The sequence below is a fragment of the Bos grunniens genome, chromosome 21 (assembly GCF_055505025.1).
Source record: "Bos grunniens cultivar Pamir isolate PY7600 chromosome 21, Bosgru_T2T1.0, whole genome shotgun sequence".
NCBI lineage: Eukaryota > Metazoa > Chordata > Mammalia > Artiodactyla > Bovidae > Bos > Bos grunniens.
In genome coordinates, this window is record NC_141185.1 from 2,407,759 (window position 1) to 2,429,061 (window position 21,303).

Below are 21,303 nucleotides of genomic sequence, written 5' to 3' on the forward strand. Positions count from 1 at the left end.
GACAGTGCTTGCGTTTTATTTGCTATCACATCAATGGCCAAGAGCCAGCGCGGAATTCGCAGTCAGGACAGAGTCACGTGGGCCTCGGCGTCCGTACCAGAACCCGTTTTCTCCAGCCTGCCCTGCACCCACAGGCTTCAGCACCCTTGTGAAACGAGTCCCAGAGGCAGCTGCTTCTCGAGGAACCTCAGACGAGGAACCGGCTGGATGGGTGAGGGTGGGCTCCTAACTGCTGGTCTTCTTTTGTTTCGGTCTCAGCTTGTTCCAAATCCTCTCCAGGGCCACTTTTCCCATGAAGAAGGTGATGGCAAAATTACGCTTGTACCAGTCCCTACAGGGGAACAAGATGAGCGCAGGTGAGTCGCGCCCAGGACCAGAGGCCAGCAGCCAGGCATCTGGACTGCCTCCGCCTCCGCCCTGCCACACCAGCTCTGCCTTCTCCCGTCCTCACTAAAGCTCAACTGTCCACAAGAGCCTGCTCTCCTTGCACCTGGGCTTTCATCAGGCTGATGTGCCCAGTGGCCCCCTTTCCCACTCCTGGAGGCGGCTGCAACCCTCCTCTGTTTTTGCTAGAAGCTCCAAAAGAGCCTTCAGAAGCCTTGAAGCCCCCAGAGCCCCATGGCATTCTCCAGGAAACACAGCACAGAGTGATGGGGGCGTGAGCGCTTAGCAACAGGACTGGAGGCTCCGTAGGAGCGGCGGGGACCCTCCTGGCTCTGGCCCCTTATTTGCATAAGACGCACACGCCACAAGCACTCCATCCTGAGACACTAGCTTGTCGCAAATGCCAACATCATCAAGTTCCATATCTTCTTTTTCTAGGTGATCTGGACTTTTGGGTAACTTGTGTCTCTAAAGCTTCTCATTGAAATAAAATACTAGGATGGAGTCACAGGCAGTCACAGGCACACTCGCCTGTGAGTTACTCTACAGAACATGTCGGAACTTGCAAATTCACCACGTTGTCAGCAGCTGAATGGGCAGCACTTGGCAGGTTTCCACAATGGAAGACGCACATTCCAGACTCCCAGTGCTGAGCCCTTGGAAGCAGAATGCAACAAGGGCCAATGCTTTTCGTCCAGATGAGCCAATGAGGGAACGTGGAACTGCCAGCCCGCAGAGGACTCCGAGGACTGGGTCTCAGCATGGAAGACACAGAGACCCAAGGGCTTAAAGGCAAGAGGCGAAAATGCTAGCTTCCTGGAGCCCTCACAGGACCAGACAGAAATCCCTCTCCACAAGTGACGTGACAAATGGGAAGCAACACCCAGAATAAATAACAAAGGCTTCTAGGAAAAAGAAAACTGGTATCTCATGGAGACGAAAGTTCCTATGTTGTTAAGGGAAAGCCAGATTCCACTGCAGCACAGACAGCCCGACGGATAAAGTGCAGAGGAGAAGACAGACCAAGCTCTCCCTGTTCCCTTAAAGAAAGCAGGGAAGGAGGAGGTGAGTCCAGGGGGAGGGGGCGCTCAGGCTCCAATGCTGCCCGACCCGCTCTCTACGCCTCTCTCTATTTGGAGGGCCGCAGGCAACACACCGAGCTGGCCCGAGAGGAAGCAAGACGCCAGCCTGCTATGTTCACGCCAGAAATCAAAGGTCCAGGGAAACCTGGCTTGACTGAATAGTTCATCTAGTTCAGGGTGACACAGGACAGCGTCCGCAACAGCCTCTGGGCGCTGCGGGACCGGGCTTTCCGTTCAAGCGCCACTCAAGAGCTCCTCCAGCCTCGACCATCAGCCCACTCTCCAGGCCCTGCCCCACCCGCCCATTTGGCATGGTCACTGCTCCAGGAATGCAGAGCAAATCTCAGACCATATCCTGTCACCCTACCTGGGAACATGTGTTACTGTGTGTCGTCAAATGCTTCTTAAACACCCAGGGCCGCACTACCATTGCTCCGTCTGATACAGTGAACAACACCTTAGCATCACAGTCACTGCGCATTAACACCGCCTCGTGCACAGCCATGGCTGGGTTTCCTCTGTCAGAAAGGGGCATCTCCGTATAGGCGGTTTGCCTGGATGAAGGCTCTCTTACTCTGTAACAGTCCCCCGCTCCTCGTTCACTTTTCTCAGTCCCAGTTACTTGCTGAAACCGCAACAGCTGTCTGGTACACCTCCAGATCTGGGAGCTGTGTCCTCAAGCCCTCACTGAGGCACGGCCTGTGAACCGCCCTCTCCGCACACGCCCTTTCGTCTCCTTCCCGTAAGCTGGCGTCAGACCCGGGGGCCGGGCCGAGGGCAGCCCCCACGCGGCTGAGGACCTCACAGGCGCTGCTGGGGGCCTCCCCGCGTCTCACAGCCTCGCACACAAGCCACGGCCTCGCCCCTCACGGCATGAAGAGGCCCCGGGAGACCGGGCGCCGCCAGCCAGGCCCAGCCACGGCGGAGTCCCCGTCAGCCTTGCTGCCCAGTGCCTTCGGCAGTCGCGGGCAATTGTGCCCAGATCTATTATTGCGTCAGGAAAATGGTCCCTGTCTGACTCCACTGCTCCTTCTCTGTCAACAGCCGTCATCCTCGCACGGCTGAAACGGCTTCATCTCTGGCCTGCGGGAGCCCCTGGTGTTGCCTGCTGGGCTGCTCTCCCTGCCCCGCTGGGCTCCGAGCCCCCCACTTTCAAACACGAGATGCCGTGACCCCTCCGGCTGCCCCGCCCCGGGCTGCGCTCTGCTCTCCGGCAGTGAAAGCGGGGCAGAACCCACAGCCTACGTGCGGTGCACGCCGCAAGGGGCAGCCACGCAGTGACTGTGAGCCGGCCACTTTATTTAAAAGGACAAAAACCAAGCTGATAGCAACGTCTACTTTTAACACAGACAAGAATGTTAAATTCAGGTAGCAAAACAATCCTTGCCAACATGGATGTGATTTTCAGATTTTCAGGAAAAAAGTAGACACCCACCTGTTATAATACATGTGCTTCTGGAAATTTTTACTTAAAAATTCCTTGTAAAACTCAGCCATTTCTTCTGCATTCAATGTTGCTTTCTGACCTGAAAGTTAAACACAACTGAAACGTTTAGACCCAAGGGGAAGGTTCTACAAACAACTATTGGAGATAACGGGTGAGTTCAGCAGGGCTGCCGGATACACATCAATATACAGACATCAACTGTATTCTGATACATGTGGGATAAACAATTTGAAAATAAAATTAAAACAATTCTAGGGACTTCCCGGTGGTCCAGGGGTTAAGAATTGGCCTTGCAGTGCTGGGGGTGAGGGCTCGGTCCCTGGTCGGGGAACCAAGAGTCCACGAGCCGAGGAACGGCTAAGCTCCTGAGCCACAGCTAGGTCTGTCTGCCGCAGTGAGGCCCCTGGGTGCTGCGACCGAGACACACATGGCCAAACGAGCCTTCTGTCAGAGGCACGTTTACACCACGCTGCGGTCCACTATGCGTGCAGTGGCATTCTCTCTTAACACACAAAACGTAATCACAAAATAACGCTGTTGGAAAAGTTATGCCAATGGACTTGCTCTATAAAACATCTAATTTGTAAAAAAAAAAAAAAACAGCACAGCATCTTCAAAGTACAAATAAGGGATGCCTGTATAGGATGCCATTTATCTGGAAATGTCCAGAAGAGATAAATCCATGGAGACAGAAGTAGAGTGGTGGCTGCCGGGGGTTAGTGGGAGGAGGCAGCTGGGAACGACGGCCAATGGGCACAGACTTTCTTCTCGGAGATGAGACGGTGGTGATGGGTGTACAGTCTTGTCAGTACTAACACTACTGAGCTGTACACTTCAGAGTGTGCATCCTATGGTATGTGGATTATATCTCAGTGATTGAAAAAAGACTTAGGGAGGAAAAACTATCTTTCTCTATCATTAGACTCTGGTCACCTCACGGGAGGAGATGCCCAGTGTGGCGCCTACTCTCAGGAATCCCCCTGCCCCCCACACGCTCACCAGACGTGCAAGGCCACGCAACACAGGGGCCACAGCCTGCCGGGGCGCGCAGTAGAGCTCCTGTGACACGGGGCGGCCCAGCAGACAGGGGCTCGGGTGCAGGAAGGAGACCGCGCGGGAGGGGCACTCCGGCTTAGGAGGCCCACGCTCCTGCCCTGCAGCGCACACCCACGCAGAGGGTGAGTCCACCCGCCCCCAGCGGACGCCATCTCCAGAGCGACGCTGACGCTTCCAGCCCACCAGGATTTGGGGGAGACAGAGACAGAATCGGGAAGGCAACCCCCAGGCACAGCTTTACAGAAACAGGAGGGATGTGGCCAGCGCTGTGCCCACACAGCACACAGGCACACACAGAGCACACAGGCAAACACAGAGCACACAGGCACACACAGAGCACACAGGCAAACACACAGCACACAGGCAAACACAGAGCACACAGGCAAACACAGAGCACACAGCACGATCATGGCCGTCCCCAGACAGGAGACAGGGGCCACGTCCCCGCCAGCCTGACGAGCGGCCCGCGTGCCACCTGGACACCCCCTGCCTGCGTGAAGTCCTTGCTCCTCTGACCCAGGCCCCTGCTGCTCCTCAAAACCTCCATCTAGAAGCTCCTCCCCCAGCCTCCCCCAGGAGAGGCTTCCCCCAGGCCCCTGTGGAAACGCCCACTCCGTCTGCCCTCCCGGCTTCCCTCTCCTCCAGGGGTCAACGACCCGGGAGTGCAGAGCGCATTCACTGCACGGGGCACCCTCCCCCTCCCAAGGAAAGCAGCCCCACAAAGGCGGGGCCATGGCTCTCTTGTCCCCACCAGTCCCCAGACTAGCCTGGATGTGGCAGGTGTTGGACAAATACTGGAAGTCAACCAATGGATGGATGCTAACCAGGGCAAGAGGGGGAACAGCCAACCCAGGAGGAGAGGGAAGCTGAAGGCTCCAGGGAAGGTGACCATCAAGCTGGGTCTTGAAGGATGAAGAGGATCCCACAGGGCAGAGAAAGGGGAGAGGCCCAGGCAGAGCAAATGAGGGTCTGCAGACAGCGAGTGGGGAGCCCCGAGGGAGGGGCAGGCAAGGCAGGAGCACAGGGCTGGCAGCTTCAGGAGGTGGGGCCCTGGCAGTCCTCCAGGAGAGGCGAGTGGGCACCCTCCTCCAGCGTCCCCAGCCACTGCCAGGACGGGAGGAGCGGAGAGGAGGGCGGCGCCGTTCGGGCAGAGCAGGTGGCAGCTCCCTGGAACGGGGTTCTGACCCTCACTGGCCCACGGCCGGCCTGTGGCGTCTCCCGTCTCCAGCACCCAGATCACCAGAGCACACCTCATAAGGCTGCTTTGAGACAAACTGAGTCATGGCGATGAGGCAGGCAAGCCGGGCCAGAAACAGGGGTGCACCCATTGCCGCTGCTGGCAGAGGAGCAGGAGCCCCAGGGTGCTAAGGACAGGCAGGGTGCCACCTTCAGCTACTGGTCGAGTTTGGGGTCCTGCCCAAAGGTTCCCGGATGACGCTCAGTGTAAAGCAGATGCGCCGTAACTGCTGAGTGTTTTGGATTCCAAGCCTGTCAACACTGCAACGTGACACTGAACTGGTAAAATGAAGACCGAGGTGGGACAATCTACTTCATTACACGTCCCCCGAGAGCTCGGCAGGCGCTTCATAGACACCAGCTGATGGGTGACTCTGTTCTGCTGGCACCCCCCACACCTGCACAAACACGCCAGCAGTGAAAGGAGCCAGGGGCGAGAGTGCTCCCACATCTGCCCGACAAACGAGGGTCAATCTGGGGACAGGCAGAGATGAAGTCATGGTATTCTGCTTTTTGCACTTGAAATTAAGTCAACAGTCTTTCTCTACTGCTGAGGAACATTCCAGCGAACGTCTAGAGCCAGTGGGCCCCCACGGCCTTATCTAATCTAGAATTATCAGACGCTTCCCTGCTGGCTCAGGTGGTGAAGAATCCACCTACAATGTGGGAGCCACTGGGTTCAGTCCCTGGGTCAGGAAGATCCCTTGGAGGAGGGCACAGCAACCCACTCTCGTGGATTCTTGCCTGCACAATCCCATGGACAGAGGAGCCTGGTGGGCTGCAGTCGCAAGACTCGGACATGACCAAAGCGACTTAGCAGGGCACGGCGCAGACGCTCCCCACTGTTGGCTCTGAGAGATAATGCTGCGTGGCACACGGAGAACCCTTTCTTCAGGGTAAACTCTTAGATATTCTGTGGCCATAATTTCCCTGCCTCCTGGCATAGGAGTTCTTCAAGCAGCTGAATCCTTCTGGAAGGGAGCTGGGAAAACATCTTCACCTTGGGTTCAGTTAAGCGTCAAATGAGGCCTGGCTGCTGGTTTAACACACATTGCAAAATATGGAATTTGAGCAAATTTTTTCTTGGAGTTACATTCTTCATCCGTAGGTGCCCGTTACTCCTACGAATTTGTTACGGCTTCATTTCATAGAGTCCAGACTGCCTCCCCATCTCTGCTACAAATGCCCCCAGCCTGCTGCCCACTGCTAACATGTCTCCGGGACGCGGGACCCTCTGCCTGCCTGGCCCTCGGGCCTGCTGGGCACCGTGTGAGGGGCTGCCGCGCTCACTGGACAGAACGCGGCCTGGGAGGAGCCTCGGGCTGGCGACTTCCTCGGACTTGGGAGGGAAAGCCCGTTCACAGCAAGAGAAGGCCAAAGCAGGGGGCAGAGCGGAGTGCCCACGAGAAGTGGGGGACCTGGGCCAGTGCGGCCTGCACCCGGGTCTGAGCACTTCCCTGTCTCCTGAGCAAACTCTCCTTTCCAGAAGGAGAGACCACGGTGAATGCTACCCAAGCGAGACAGTGTCGGTTCTGACCTTCTAGAATCCCCTGCCTTTACCGGCGAGCGCAGGGACTCACCACCACTCCAGTAATGAAGGCTCACTTTTATCCTGTTAGACTCTCTACAGTTGGGAGTGCTGCACTTAACTTTTTACTCCAGGAACAACTGATTCTTAACAACTAACCTGATACATTTGGAATATATTCGAATTATAGGGAGCATGAATCTACACCGATCCTTTTGGGCTAAAAGCACTTCCTTTCTCCACCATCATTTATTACACAAACCGCCTCTTCCCCGGGTTCTGTGGGCCCCTGCACTCAGGCATCGCACACTCGGGTTCTGGCCCAAGGGGGCGGCACAGCTGTTACCCTCACATACACCGCGCTTCCCCCACTGCAAGCTGGCAGCTGTCTAAACAGCTGACACAGCAGGCAGCTCCCCTCCTGAACCCTTGCTTCAGTACATTCCTTCCTGTTTTCTTACAAACTAGTCTGAAATCTAATTAAGGCCCATCTTTCAATACTCAGTCACAACGTCAGTAGGAACCCACAATAGTAACAACAACTTCCCCGTCTGTGGGAGAGGGCTCGAGGCCGTGGCCTGGGACCCGTTCTCCAGGACAGCACCTGGGCCCCTCCACTCGCTCACCGTGTGACTGAGGTCAAACAGCTTGCCCCCAGGCACCGCCTCCACAAAATGGTAAAAGTAACAGTAGTTGCTGTTCAGTCGGTCAGTCGTGTCCGACTCTGTGCGACCCCTTGGACTACGGCACACCAGGCTCCCCTGCCCTTCACCATCTCCCAGTTTGCTCAAACTCATGTCCATGGAGTTGGTGATGCTGTCCAACCATCTCATCCTCTGTCGTCCCCTTCTCCCCCTGCCCTCAATCTTTCCCAGCATCAGGGTCTTTCCCAATGAGTTGGCTCTTTGCATCTGGTGCCCAAAGCACCGGAGCTCCAGCTTCAGCACCAGTCCTTCCGGAGAATACCAGTAACTAACAGTACCCACTCACGGAGCCACTGCAGGAAACTGCAGAAAACACATGCAGATGGCAGGGCAGTCCTGGAATCGGGACTGTCGTTTCAGGCTTTGGGAAGAGAGCCCCCGCCCTGGCCTCACACTGGGAGGGAGTCAATGGGAGTGTGCAATGTGAGATAAAAAAGAAACTTGAAGATTGCCATCATAAAAAATAAAACAAAGATTAAAATATGTATCGCTGGGGACCTCCCTGGTTGGCCAGCGGTTGAGACCCCGCTTGCCAATGCAGTGGATGCAGGTCTGACCCCTGGTCTGGGAACTAAGACCCACATGCCAAGGAGCAACTAATAAGCTCACGCACCACAGCCAAAGAGAAGCCTGTGCACAGGATCAGAAGACCCCTCGTGCCACAGCGACGATCCTGAGGCAACCAAATAAATTAATTAAAAATGTATTTATTGCCCAGCAAACAAACAAAACCCGCCGGGACACCGCACTCTGGCTGGCTCCTGCCCTCCTAGACCCCGATGGGCCCGTGCAGCAGACGGCACACAGCCGAGCCCAGCACGGGGGCTGCTCCACCCTCCCCAGCCCCAGATCCTAACGCACACCGGCAAGGCTGCAGTGCGCAGGCAGTGATGGTGCTCCAGCCCAACACAGACCTGGCTTTAGGGCCAGTGGTTTCAGGTTTCCCATCAGAATGTTGAGCAGGAGACATCTGCTTAAGCACCAGTATAAAACGTCACTCAGGTCTAACATCAACAGCTGGAGAAAACGACGAAAGGTTATTTTGAGCACGAGACTCTCCATCCACAAAGAAAGGCCAGCAGGGCAGGCAGGGGAGCCGAGTGCAGCCTGTGCCCAGCATACCAGGCGCAGCCTGGGGAGGGGCGAGACCGGCAGGGGCCGGGCCAGCTCCAATCACATGGAGGGGCGTGGCTGTCCTGCCGCCACAGGAAATCTAAATGCCTAAACAAGCTGAGGGGCAGCTGTCAAAGCTGGTTTTTGTAGAAGAGTCTGGCTACTGCAAAGAATGGATTTCAGGCATGAGGGGCTACACTACAGCCTGTAGGCCAAGCCTGGCCTACACCTGGTCTTGTAAACAAAGCTTTATTGGGGCGAGTTCATGCCCATTAATTTATGTATTTTCCACAGCTGCTTTCACAGACCAACAGCAGGGTTGAGTAGTTGAGGGAGAGAGCCTCATGGCCAGGAAAGACTCAACCATTTACAGCTCTTTACAGAAAGCTTGAAGACCCCTGATTCCAAGACGGGGGGCCAGGGAGCCAATCAGGAAGGTCCTGCACTGAGCAGAGTTACCGAGGGCCTGAACTACAGCCGGGTTTCCCAGACAGGGGGCAGCAATGGTGCTGAGCAACGGCCAGAGGCAAACTGGGGGACAGACCACAGGGTGGGGAGAGGCTTCCAGGGTGACCCCGCGGCCTCCAGCTCACAGCTGGTGGGACCAGGAACTGCCGTCAAGGATCGAGGGGGAGAGGCCAGGGCAGGAAAGAGAGAGGCTGCTGAAGTCACGGGACCTCGGGATGGAAGTCCAAAGGTCAGCAAGAGGTCATCGACTGGAAGGACCCAGAATGATGAGAGGGCTGACCTCGCCCAGAGGGAGAAGAGGGAATGTGGGGAGGACGGACACACGTCCCACCGAGAACTTGCCTGCCCCACGGAACCTGACTCGTCCCCTGAGCTTTCACTGCTTCATTCAACATCCCCCAGGCCCCTGGCTTCCTTTCTTGGCTGTGCAGAGACAAGCAGGATCTTGGTTCCTCGGCCAGCGGTCCGACCGGCGCCCCTTGCAGTCTGCCACGGAAGCCTGCAGCAGCCTTTCTTCTTCACCTTCCCGCACAGCTGCTCCAGCAGAGGAGAGCAGAAAAAGAACAGACTAACCTGATGCAGTTCTCAGATCCAGGCCTTTGGCTTTGAGTCTTGAGTGAACAAATTCTTCTTTTTCCTAAAAGAAGACAGCTATCAGAACTCCCTTTCTTCGTCTGTTTTCCTTGGCTAGGACAAGCTCTCAGCACTCTGGAGAAGTCTGGATGTGGGTTTCCTGAGAAGCAGTCCATCTCAAAGCCCATTTTAAAACATCTCAACTTAGTTAAAAGTTCCGTGCTTGAGAGAGGATTTAAAAATGAGAGCTTTAATAAACCTAGGGAGACACTGTTTTTTAGAAATCCACAGAAGATAAATACACTCCGTTTGACTTAGCCTGCCCAAATGGGTAAAACACACACCGCCTCAGTCTTCCTTCTGGATTAGAGCAGTTAGACTTCTTTCTCACGGAGCTTACTGACGAGCGCGCTGTTAAGAATTCCGAATTCTCAGGAAGAGTGACAGCGCAGCCCAGACCCCCTTGTTGCCATAAACACACACACAGGCGTGTATACACGGGCGTCCGCAACTCTAGCCCGGGCCCTGCTACTCACTCTCTTTAGTTCCTGGAGAGCCTCAAGACCTGTGAGTCTTTGAAGGACCAATGTTTCTTCTCTACAGTTACATACTGATTTTAAACTGATATACACACCTATATGTAGGGAGGGGAGGGACTGAGAAGCTGCCAAGTAACTAAAAGGCAGAGCAGATACTAAAGACCCAGCGCCCCCAAGTGGTCAACTGTATTATTGCTCATTCTGACCTGAAACCTAAACATACCTTATGAAAAGTCAAATTCTGGTCTGCCCAGAACTGTTGGTTCCATTCTTGTGTTTCTTGTCTCAGTTCTCTTAGCTTTTGTTCCAACGGTGACTCATTTTCAGGGATATAAAAGTGAATAGGTCGAAGGTTTGAATATTTATCCGGAGGTCCTATCCAATCATGGCGAGATTTTCTTGGAGGGCAGAATCTTGAGACCTTCAACAAAAAGCGTGAGGTTAATATACAACTAAATGAATCTCTAGTATTATATAACATATTATAAAACGAACAGTCCAGATTTATTAAAGACCCTTGTTAGCTTCCTCTTTTTAGGACTATGTGCCAGAGATATCCAAATTAAAAGAACTATAATAAACAGCATTAACACAAACCGTTCAGTTCAGTGGCTCAGTTGCATCTGACTCTTTGCGACCCCATGGACTAAAACACGCCAGGCTTCCCTGTCTGTCCATCACCAACTCCAGGAGCTTACTAAAATTCATGTCCATAGTGTCAGTGATCCCATCCAACCATCTCATTCTCTGTCATCCCCTTCTCCTCCTGCCTTCAACCTTTCCTAGCATCAGTCTTTTCCAATGAGTCAGTTCTTCGCATCAGGTAGCCAAAGTATTGGAGTTTCAGCTTCAGCATCAGTCCTTCCAATGAATATTCAGGACTGATTTCCTGTAGGATTGAGTGGTTGGATCTCCTTGCAGTCCAAGGGATTCTCAATCAAGAGTTTTCTCCAACATCACAGTCCAAAAGCATCAATTCTTCGGCGTTCAGCTTTCTTTATAGTCCAACTCTCACATCCATACATGACTACTGGAAAAACCAAAGCTTTAACTAGACGGACCTTTGTTGGCAAAGTAATGTCTCTGCTTTTTAATATGCTGTCTAGGTTGGTCACAGCTTTTCTTCCAAGGAGTAAGCATCTTTTAATTTCATGGCTGCAGTCACCATCTGCAGTGATTTTGGAGCCCAAGAAAATAAAATCTCTCACCATTTCCACTGTTCCCCCATCTGTTTCCCATGAAGTGATGGGACGCCATGATCTTCGTTTTCTGAATGTTGAGTTTTCAGCCAGTTTTTCACTCTCCTCTTTCACTTTCATCAAGAGGCTCTTTAGTTCTTCACTTTCTGCCATAAGGTGGTGTCGCCTGCATATCTGAGGTTATTGATATTTCTCCTGGCAATCTTGATTTCAGCTTGTGCTTCACTCAGCCCGGCATTTTGCATGATGTACTCTGCATATAAGTTAAATAAGCAGAGTGACAATATATAGCCTTGACATACTCCTTTCCCAATTTGGAACAAGTCTATTGTTCCATGCACAGTTTTAACTGTTGCTTCTTGACCTGCACACATATTTCTCAGGAAGCAGGTCAGGTGGTCTGGTATTCCCATCTATTGAAGAATTTTCCACAGTTTGTTGTGATCCACACAAAGGCTTTGGCATAGTGACTATAGCTATGAAATTAAAAAATACTTGCTCCTTGGAAGAAAAGCTGTGACAAACCTAGACAGCATATTAAAAAGCAGAGACATCACTTTGGCAACAAGGTCTGTATAATTAAAGCTATGGTTTTTCCAGTAGTCATGTATGGACATGAGAGTTGGACCATCAACAAGGCTGAACACCGAAGAATTGATGCTTTCCAACTGTGGTCCTGGAGAAGACTTTCGAGTCCTTGGACTGCCAGGAGATCAAACAAGTCAATCCTAAAGGAAACTAACCTTTAGGTTAATGCTGAAGCTACAATACTTCAGCCATCTAATGTGAAGAGTCAACTCACTGGAAAAAGACCCTGATGCTGGGAAAGACTGAGGGCAGAAGGAGAAGGGGGCAAAAGAAGATAAGATGGTTGGATGGCATCACTGACTCAATGGGTATGAGTTTGAGCAAACTCTGGGAGATGGTGATGGACAGGGAAGTCTGGTATGCTGCAGTCCATGAGGGCACAAAGAGTCAGACGTGACTCAGTGACCGAACAACAATGATACCAAACATGTTCAACAATGGTACGGGAATAATTGACATCCTCAGACCAAAAAAAAAAAAGTGTCAACCTGTGCTTTATACCATACACAAAAATTAACACAAGACAGATCAAAGACCTAAAATGTAAAATGTAATCCATAAAATTCCAAAAACACAGTAAAAATTCTACACCCTTAAGATTAGGCAAAGATTTCTCACATACAACACCAAAAGCACAATCCACAAAACAAGAAAGAAATAACTTTCACCAAAATTAAAATCGTCTCTTCTCCTAAAGATACTATTAGGAAAATCAAAAGACAAGCCACAGGCTGGGAGAATATACACGCAAATCCGTAAAAGGACTTGTTTCTAGAATATACAAAGATGTCTCAAAACTCCATAATAAGAAAACATACAACCCAATTTAAAAAAGGGCATAATATCTTAAAACTTCCCAGGAAGATATAAAGATGGCAAACAAGCATATAAAAAAAAATGCTCAACATCATGAGTCAATGCTTCTGCTACTGCTGCTAAGTCGCTTTAGTTGTGTCCGACTCGGTACGACCCCATAGACAGCAGCCCACCAGGCTCCCCCGTCCCTGGGATTCTCCAGGCAAGAACACTGGAGTGGGTTGCCATTTCCTTCTCCAATGCATGAAAGTGAAAAGTGAAAGGGAAGTCGCTCAGTCATGTCTGACTCTTAGCGACCCCATGGCCTGCAGCCCACCAGGCTCCTCCGTCCATGGGACTTTCCAAGGAAGAGTACTGGAGTGGGGTGCCACTGCCTTCTTCGTCATGAGTCAATAGGGAAATGCAAATCAACACCACAATGAGATAGCACTCCACACCTATTAATATGGCTATTAAAAAATAAACCCTGCCAAAACAAGAGCTGTGAAGAATGTAAACAATCAAGCTCCTCAGCACTGCTTGTGGCAACAGCACCGCACTGCGGGGAAGCCCGCCCCGGTTATAAAAGCAAACAGCTCTTAACGTGCGACCCAGCCGCCCCTTCCCACGTTGCTCACCCAAGGCGCACGAGTGCACAGGCTCACGCTAAACCTAGATGTGACCGTTTAAAGCAGCTTTACGTATAACTGTCAAAATCTGCAAATGGCCCAATGCCTTTCCGCTGATGGGGGGGACACAGCGCAGCGCGGTGGTGGGGCAGAGGCCACTCGAGAGGGGACCACAGGCAGCGCGGGCGGCTCTCAGAGGCACCCGAGGCCGCGCGCTGCTGAGTCTATCGCCGAAGCATCTCAAGAAAGAGCTGCTGGCGTGGAGGAAGAGGGTGACCACAAAGGGATTTTCTGGGGGTGGTGAAGGTGATCAGTACCTTGAATTGTGGTCAATGTGTTTGTCAGTAGTAAATTTTATTATATGTGAACTGGACTTCAGTAAACCTGATATTTTAAAAAATCAGCTAAGTAATCAAAAGACTAGCTTTCCACTTGCTGATCAAAAATCAATGTAATCATAATTCATGGGGAAAAATAACAGTAAATTTGGAAATCTCTTGGCACTTTCCTGATGGTCCCCTGGCTAAGCACCCGCCTGCCCATGCAGGGGACACGGGTTCCACCCCTGGTCTGGGAGGACGCCACATGCCGAGGGGCAGCTCAGCCCAGGTGCCACGACTGCTGCGTCCGCACGCTGGAGCCGAGCTTCACAAGAGGAGCGGGCACTGCAGTGCGGAGAGGCCGCTCACTGCAACGAGAGACAGCCTGTGCAAAGTAACGAAGCAGTTCAGCCAAAAAAAAAAATTAAAACACATCTTTTTAAAAAATAAATCAACTACACCTCAGGCAATAAAAAGAGTGGTAAAACTTACAAGGAGAAAAAATTAGTATACTGAACATGACTAACAGTTCTTTTGCATTTAGCAGGCATTTTATTCAGGATATTTCAGTCCTTCACTTTCACCACTCACTAAAGATAGAGACGCAGGGTTTGTAAACTTGAAGATAAAGCAGCTTTTTTTCTATCGGTAAGCAGCTTACTGATCATTTAACTTGAGAAACATGGGTTTAATACCTAATACTTTCACAGACTAGCGCAGCTCACCAGGGCAGCCGTGTGTCCTGCAACGGCCCCCTTGGCAGGAGCAGCACAGGAGAAGGGCGAGGCCAGGGGAGCTCAGCCTTCCGTCCATGGAGCGGCCTGACCATCTCTTAGGTCCCTAGACTCACCCCGACAGCTAAAGCACCAAGCGGAGACTGAGAAAGGAAACCAAGTCACTGTTTAGGAAACACTGGCAGTTTTCGCTTGCATGGCCTCCACTAATCGCCACCAACCCACACCAAGCATCCTGAGAACTTGGCACTGACTGAAGCAGACAGCTAAACACAGCACCACCAGCCGGCATCCTACTCGCCTCGGAAGCTATGACCTTCCTAAATCGTCTAAATTCCCAAGCAGCCCAAAAACAGGAAGAGCTAAAACACAACCAGGATAGCATCAGGTTTGGTCGGAAGTGGGTTACAAGGCTTGGTGCAGTCACTCAGCACGAACACTTCAGACCACAGAGAACGCTGCAGGAGGTTACATCTGCTCCGCCATCACTCCCCAGGGTTCAGCAGGTCCAGTTATGAAATACCCAGGGTCACCTGCTCATGCGAAAAGCTCTTCCTCACATCTGCGAACACAGCATTAGGACGGCGCTGGCGTTCATAATGTTTCATTAGAACCTGTGGTAGGTTCAGGTCAGCATCTGAATGCTTACTATTCAGAAGATTATTTTGAGTCTAAAGTAAGTGAATGAGCAGGAAATCTCGAAAAGCATATAGGGTTCCCTCAGACCTTCAAAGTTTTCTAGAAAAGTATCTTTTTAAAAAACTTTCAAAAATTTTAAGGACCCTTGACAGATTCAGATCAGATCAGTCGCTCAGTCGTGTCTGACTCTTTGCGACCCCATGAATCGCAGCACGCCAGGTCTCCCTGTCCATCACCAACTCCAGGAGTTCACTGAGACTCACGTCCATCGAGTCAGTGATGCCATCCAGCCATCTCATCCTCTGTCGTCCCCTTCTCCTCCTGCCCCCAATCCCTCCCAGCATCAGAGGCTTTTCCAATGAGTCAACTCTTCGCATGAGATAACCAAAGTATGGGAGTTTCAGCTTCAGCATCATTCCTTCCAAAGAAATCCCAGGGCTGATCTCCTTCAGAATGGACTGGTTGGATCTCCTTGCAGTCCAAGGAACTCTCAAGAGTCTTCTCCAACACCACAGTTCAAAAGCATCAATTCTTCGGCACTCAGCCTTCTTCACAGTCCAACTCTCACATCCATACATGACCACAGGAAAAACCATAGCCTTGACTAGACGGACCTTTGTTGGCAAAGTAATGTCTCTGCTTTTGAACATGCTATCTAGGTTGGTCATAACTTTTCTTCCAAGGAGTAAGCGTCTTTTAATTTCATGGCTGCAGTCACCATCTGCAGTGATTTCGGAGCCCAGAAAAATAAAGTCTGACAATGTTTCCAATGTTTCCCCATCTATTTCCCATGAAGTGGTGGGACCGGATGCCATGATCTTCGTTTTCTGAATGTTGAGCTTTAAGCCAACTTTTTCACTCTCCACTTTCACGTTCATCAAGAGGCTTTTTAGTTCCTCTTCACTTTCTGCCATAAGGGTGGTGTCATCTGCATATCTGAGGTTATTGATATTTCTCCCGGCAATCTTGATTCCAGTTTGTGTTTCTTCCAGTCCAGCGTTTCTCATGATGTACTCTGCATATAAGTTAAATAAACAGGGTGACAATATACAGCCTTGACGAACTCCTTTTCCTAATTGGAACCAGTCTGTTGTTCCATGTCCAGTTCTAACTGTTGCTTCCTGACCTGCATACAAATTTCTCAAGAGGTAGATCAGGTGGTCTGGTATTCCCATCTCTTTCAGAATTTTCCAGTTTATTGTGATCCACACAGTCAAAGGCTTTGGCATAGTCAATAAAGCAGAAATAGATGTTTTTCTGGAACTCTCTTGCTTTTTCCATGATCCAGCAGATGTTGGCAATTTGATATCTGGTTCCTCTGCCTTTTCTAAAACCAGCTTGAACATCAGGAAGTTCACGGTTCACATACTGCTGAAGCCTGGCTTGGAGAATTTTGAGCATTACTTTACTAGCGTGTGAGATGAGTGCAATTGTGCGGTAGTTTGAGCATTCTTTGGCATTGCCTTTCTTTGGGATTGGAGTGAAAACTGACTTTTTCCAGTCCTGTGGCCACTGCTGAGTTTTCCACATTTGCTGGCATATTGAGTGCAGCACTTTCACAGCATCATCTTTCAGGATTTGGAATAGCTCAACTGGAATTCCATCACCTCCACTAGCTTTGTTCATAGTGATGCTTTCTAAGGCCCACTTGACTTCACATTCCAGGATGTCTGGCTCTTGGTCAGTGATCACGCCATCATGATTATCTGGGTCGTGAAGATCTTTTTTTGTACAGTTCTTCTGTGTATTCTTGCCATCTCTTCTTAATATCTTCTGCTTCTGTTAGGTCCATACCATTTCTGTCCTTTATAGAGCTCATCTTTGCATGAGATGTTCCTTTGGTATCTCTGATTTTCTTGAAGATATCCCTAGTCTTTCCCATTCTGTTGTTTTCCTCTATTTCTTTGCACTGATCGCTGAAGAAGGCTTTCTTATCTCTTCTTGTTATTCTTCGGAATTCTGCATTCAGATGTTTATATCTTTCCTTTTCTCCTTTGCTTTTCGCTTCTCTTCTTTTCACAGCTATTTGTAAGGCCTCCCCAGACAGCCATTTTAGGTTAAAAAAAATAGCTTTTGAATGGGGAAAAAAGATTGACAGAAAATGTTCAATCACTGAAAAGAAGATATTATTGAGTAACAAATTAAAGATTTGATGACAAGTGGAATACTGCCTAAAATTCACCAAAATTGACCCAGAAGTAATGGAGCTTAAGACGTTCCTGGCGGTTCAGTGGCTAAGACGCCACGCTGCCAGTGCAGGGGGCCCGGGTTCAATCACTGATGGGGAACTAGGATCCCACATGCCCCATGGCATGGCCAAATAAATAAATAAAAATACAATGAATAATTCTGTCCCATTAGCCTCATTTCTGAGCAATGAATATTAAATCTTAGCAGGTTCTAACACCTCCGATACTTTTTTTTTTAATCATCTTCAGATTTTTGGAGAATGAAGCTGCTAGAACTAAAACCTTCTACCCATTTCATGCTGATTTCATGATTGATGCAAACATTTTTATTAAGATGAGTTTTTCTCACAGCTGCAGAAGCAGTAAGAGCCTGAAGTGGATGAAAGTTAAATGGAGTCAAACGCTATCTTTGGAGAAGCCTCCTTCTTTGTGGCTCAGGGAATAAGCTTATGAAATCCAGGCTCAAGCAACACTTAACTCTGGCATCCTCACACCAGGCCCGGTGGGGACTGAAACAGTTGCAGCTGCACCAACTTCCTCCCGCGGCGGTGGCTCCAGGCCCAGGGCACAGGCAGACAGCTCCAGCTCCGAGCTCAGCCAGCAGCGTGAGCAGCGCCAACTACCTCCAGGCTGCAGGTCCCCACAGCCACCAACTCTCCAGACTGCAGCCAGAGCAACCTCTCCGCAGCACCCACCCTACCTGAGCCAGCCCTTCCTTTCAAATCCTTCAGTGACCCCCTCACCCCCGTCAGGACGAAGTCTAAAATCCTCAGCCGGGTCTAGCAGCCAGGCCTGCCCACCTATCCTTCCTCCGCTCCGAACGGAACTTCCTTTCATGATCACAGGGCCGACTTCGGACCTCCGCCCTCCACAGGCCTCAGGGTCCGTTCTGGGGTGCATCCCTAGTGTGTCTTGAGGCCCCGGGAGGTGAGGAAACAGCCCTCTCCCACTGGACAGCAAGCCCACGGAGGCAGGAACTGCATCCTCTGGAGGCACAGGTACGTGTGGAGGGATGCTCTTCCCAGCTGCTAAAAATCTTTTCTGTTCCTTTGCTCTACGCTTAACGCAGAGAAACCCTTTCACCTTCAAAAAGCCTGATTTGTATAAAGGCCCGGTGGAGAGACATCCAACCAATGTAACTAGGCCCGGCGGTCCCCGGTGAGGAGCCCCAGGCGGTGAGCAGCTGAGCCAGCCGGAAGCCGCCGCCACCAGGCTGCTCCTTACACAACTGCGGGTTCTCCGGGGCACTCCCCAGGCTGCACAGCGCAAACGCAGAAGCATGGACCGGCTGTGTGCTCTGGAGGACAGCTTAGGCAAGGTGGAGGTCTGGGGCGGCCCAGGCGCTGGTGGGCAGGTCAGAGCTGCGGGGAGGGGAAAGCCAGGCTGACCACTGCTGGCAAGGGGCAGAGGGAGATGGGGCACGTCTAGGCACAAGCCGTCACCTCCGCGCGGCCAGTGCGCACGCCACACCAGACTAGCTCGGCAAGGCTGTTTCACTCTGCGTTCATTTGTTCTTGCAGACTCAAGACGTCTTTACCTGTGACCATTCTTTCTTTCGTTTGGTTCTTCTCTTGGTGTCACTGGGAAGCAAAGCTGAGCCATAAAGAGGCACAGCCAGAGGGGAGAGTTTCACATGAAGGCCCAGCCAGTCCCCATGAAGGCACTGAACTCATTCTTCGTGTGTGGAAGGAACAGGGCCCCCGACAGGCAGAAAGGCATCCGCATCTGCCCCTCAGACGGAGACTGTGTGCCCCACCAGCAGGGGCGAAACACCCCGACTTGATGCGAGACTGTCTTAAGAGCCCTTTTCAGCAAAGGCGGGACTGCAGTGCAGATCTCTAATGGTTTATTCGTTATTCTAAGAACAATATATGGTTACATTTTCCTTTCCTTTTAAAAAAGCCCTTTAAAAAAAAAAAAGCAAAACTATTTTTATGCAAGTATTTCTGGACTTTTCCCACACAGCTTTTGCATCTGTGATACTCAGGTGTTCTCAGAAACTGAGGGCAATTCCCACAAAGGGGCCCAGTGAGCGGAGGCAGAGCCAGACCTGGGCCCCGCGCTGTGAACTACCCCCGCAGGCTGGGGGCTCCCTTCCCCCTCAAGCAGCCCGGGGAGGCTGCAGAGCAGCCCTGGGAGGAGCCAGCCCTGCCAGCGGCAGGCAGACGGGGGCGGGGGCGCAGGGGGTGGCGGGGCGGGCAGGGCGCAGGTTCCACCCTAACGGTTCACAGTTACCTTGCAGAACCGTACCCCACCTGTCCCGACAGGTTCCCTATGAAGAAATGTTCGAGAAGCCAGCCCAAGCTGCCCACACGTGATGAAGCAGGTCACAGAGGTGCGGGCGTGTCGGTGACCGTCCCTAGGCATCTCTGAGTTATTGCTGATAAACTGCTTTACAGTTTATATGTGAACTCTGTGAACCGACTCCTTCAAGCATTCTCAGTTTTCCATTATAATTTGAGAGATCGTATCTTCAATTATGGTGGAAGTAGTTCCTCTGCTCTCCCCTATAAACATCCATTCTGTCTTTGTTCCCCCAAGAACTGCTATTTAAAAGGGAGGAGACGGAGCAGCTTCGGGGAGAAAAACAAAGAATCCCTTTGAGGTTTGAATAATTACCGTAATTTACGGTTCTCACAGCAAAAGCACACAATGCCCAGCTTCCTGAGGCTCGGGGTGGCAGGGGTGTGCGTGGGAAGGCGTGCGAGAACCGCCAGACCCACCTGTTCTGACTGGTCACACGGCGCTCTCATGAGTGGGGGGTGGGGTGGAGGTGAACCTTCCAGCTTTTTCTCTAGTCGTAAACTGCCAAGCCCAGCAGCCCCACGCCGGCGTCGTCTTGTCCAGCTCTGCGGGCGCAGCCTGGCTCTCCACCCCTCTGCATCACAGCAGGCTCCTGAGCTTGGCCAGCACACTCCTACCCCGGACCTCGCCTTCTAGAAGCCGGGACTTGGAGCAGGGCGCCCTCCTTCCCAGAAGTGCCTGCACACAACACAAAGCTTCTCGGAGTTAGTATTTCACAGCCAGCCACTGGGGACATCAACAGGCAATACTGAAAGGAACACACACTGGCGAGATTCAGTGTGCCTTCCTGTGTTTCCTGGCCTGGAGTCCTCACTCCTCTGGGTGGGAACTGAAAACCTTTTAGAGGGTTGGAGCCTTCCACTGCAGATGGAAGCTAGACGAATCAGCACTCCAAATTCAGCAGTACACAGAAGGGCCAGCGCACAGCAACCAAGCTGGGTTTACGCTGGGGGCGCAAGGCGGGTCTAATATCAGAAAATCAGTCACCGATGAAGTAGCCTTCTGAAAATAAAGAGGTCAAACCTGCACGAAGTCACGGCTCTGGAACAGACGTCTCTTTAAAAGAGACACACAGTTTATTACACCGTGGGAAGGCAGTCGGCAAAATCCAAAGGATACACTCCCCTGAGCCCCTCAGATAAACTGCTTGGAAAAAGGAAAGGGAGGACCTCTCTGGTGGTCCAGTGGCTGAGACTCCGAGCTCCCAATGCAGGGGACTCGGGTTCAATCCCTGGTCAGGGAACTACATCCCACATGCCTCAACTAGGAGTTCACATGCAGCAACTAAGACCTGGAGCAGCCAAATAAATAATTTAAAAAAAAAACTGTTAATGGAAGGGCATAGAGGCAAACCCTACAGATTAAAAGACAGCTAAAAGGATATTAACCAATCATAGTGTGTAGACCTAATTTGGATCCTGACACAAGCAAACTGTAAAAGGAAACATTTCTGATATTTCTAAGACAAACTTGAACATTCAAAATTTGCTGGGATTAGGAATTATTGTAATGTTTTAGGTGTGACAATGGTATTAAGTTTTATATATATTCATATCTTTTAATGATATATACTGAAGTACTTACAAATGAAATATGATGTCTGCTATTTGCCATAAAATTATCTGGAAGTGGGGACTGGATGGGGGTAAGGATGAAATAAACAGCCATGACTGGATAACTGCAGAAGCAAGGTACTGGATACAGAGCAATTCTTCATATTCTGCTGCTGCTGCTGCTTAATCACTTCAGTCATGTCCGACTCTGTGCAACCCTATG

The 21,303-nt window shown here is 51.1% G+C and overlaps 1 protein-coding gene across 5 annotated transcripts in view; it reads right to left on the reverse strand.

The window, feature by feature from the left end:
* COA8 (cytochrome c oxidase assembly factor 8) overlaps positions 1-21,303 on the reverse strand; it is a 27,195-nt gene continuing 5,892 nt past the window's right edge. Inside the window, exons 2-6 of one of the 5 annotated variants that reach the window (XR_015149375.1) lie at positions 19,947-20,205; positions 10,354-10,551; positions 9,592-9,655; positions 2,902-2,992; positions 1-331 (exon numbers count right to left, since the gene is read on the reverse strand). Coding sequence is in view for 2 of the 5 variants with exons in the window: in XM_086362797.1 (XP_086218923.1) it covers positions 226-331; positions 2,902-2,992; positions 9,592-9,655; positions 10,354-10,551; positions 11,339-11,482 (603 nt within the window). In the remaining 3 variants the exon portion in view is untranslated. Of the gene's footprint in view, positions 332-2,901; positions 2,993-9,591; positions 9,656-10,353; positions 10,552-11,338; positions 12,398-19,946; positions 20,206-21,303 lie in introns of those variants that run through there. The other 4 variants (XM_086362797.1, XR_015149376.1, XM_086362798.1 and 1 more) reach the window with 4 other exon arrangements.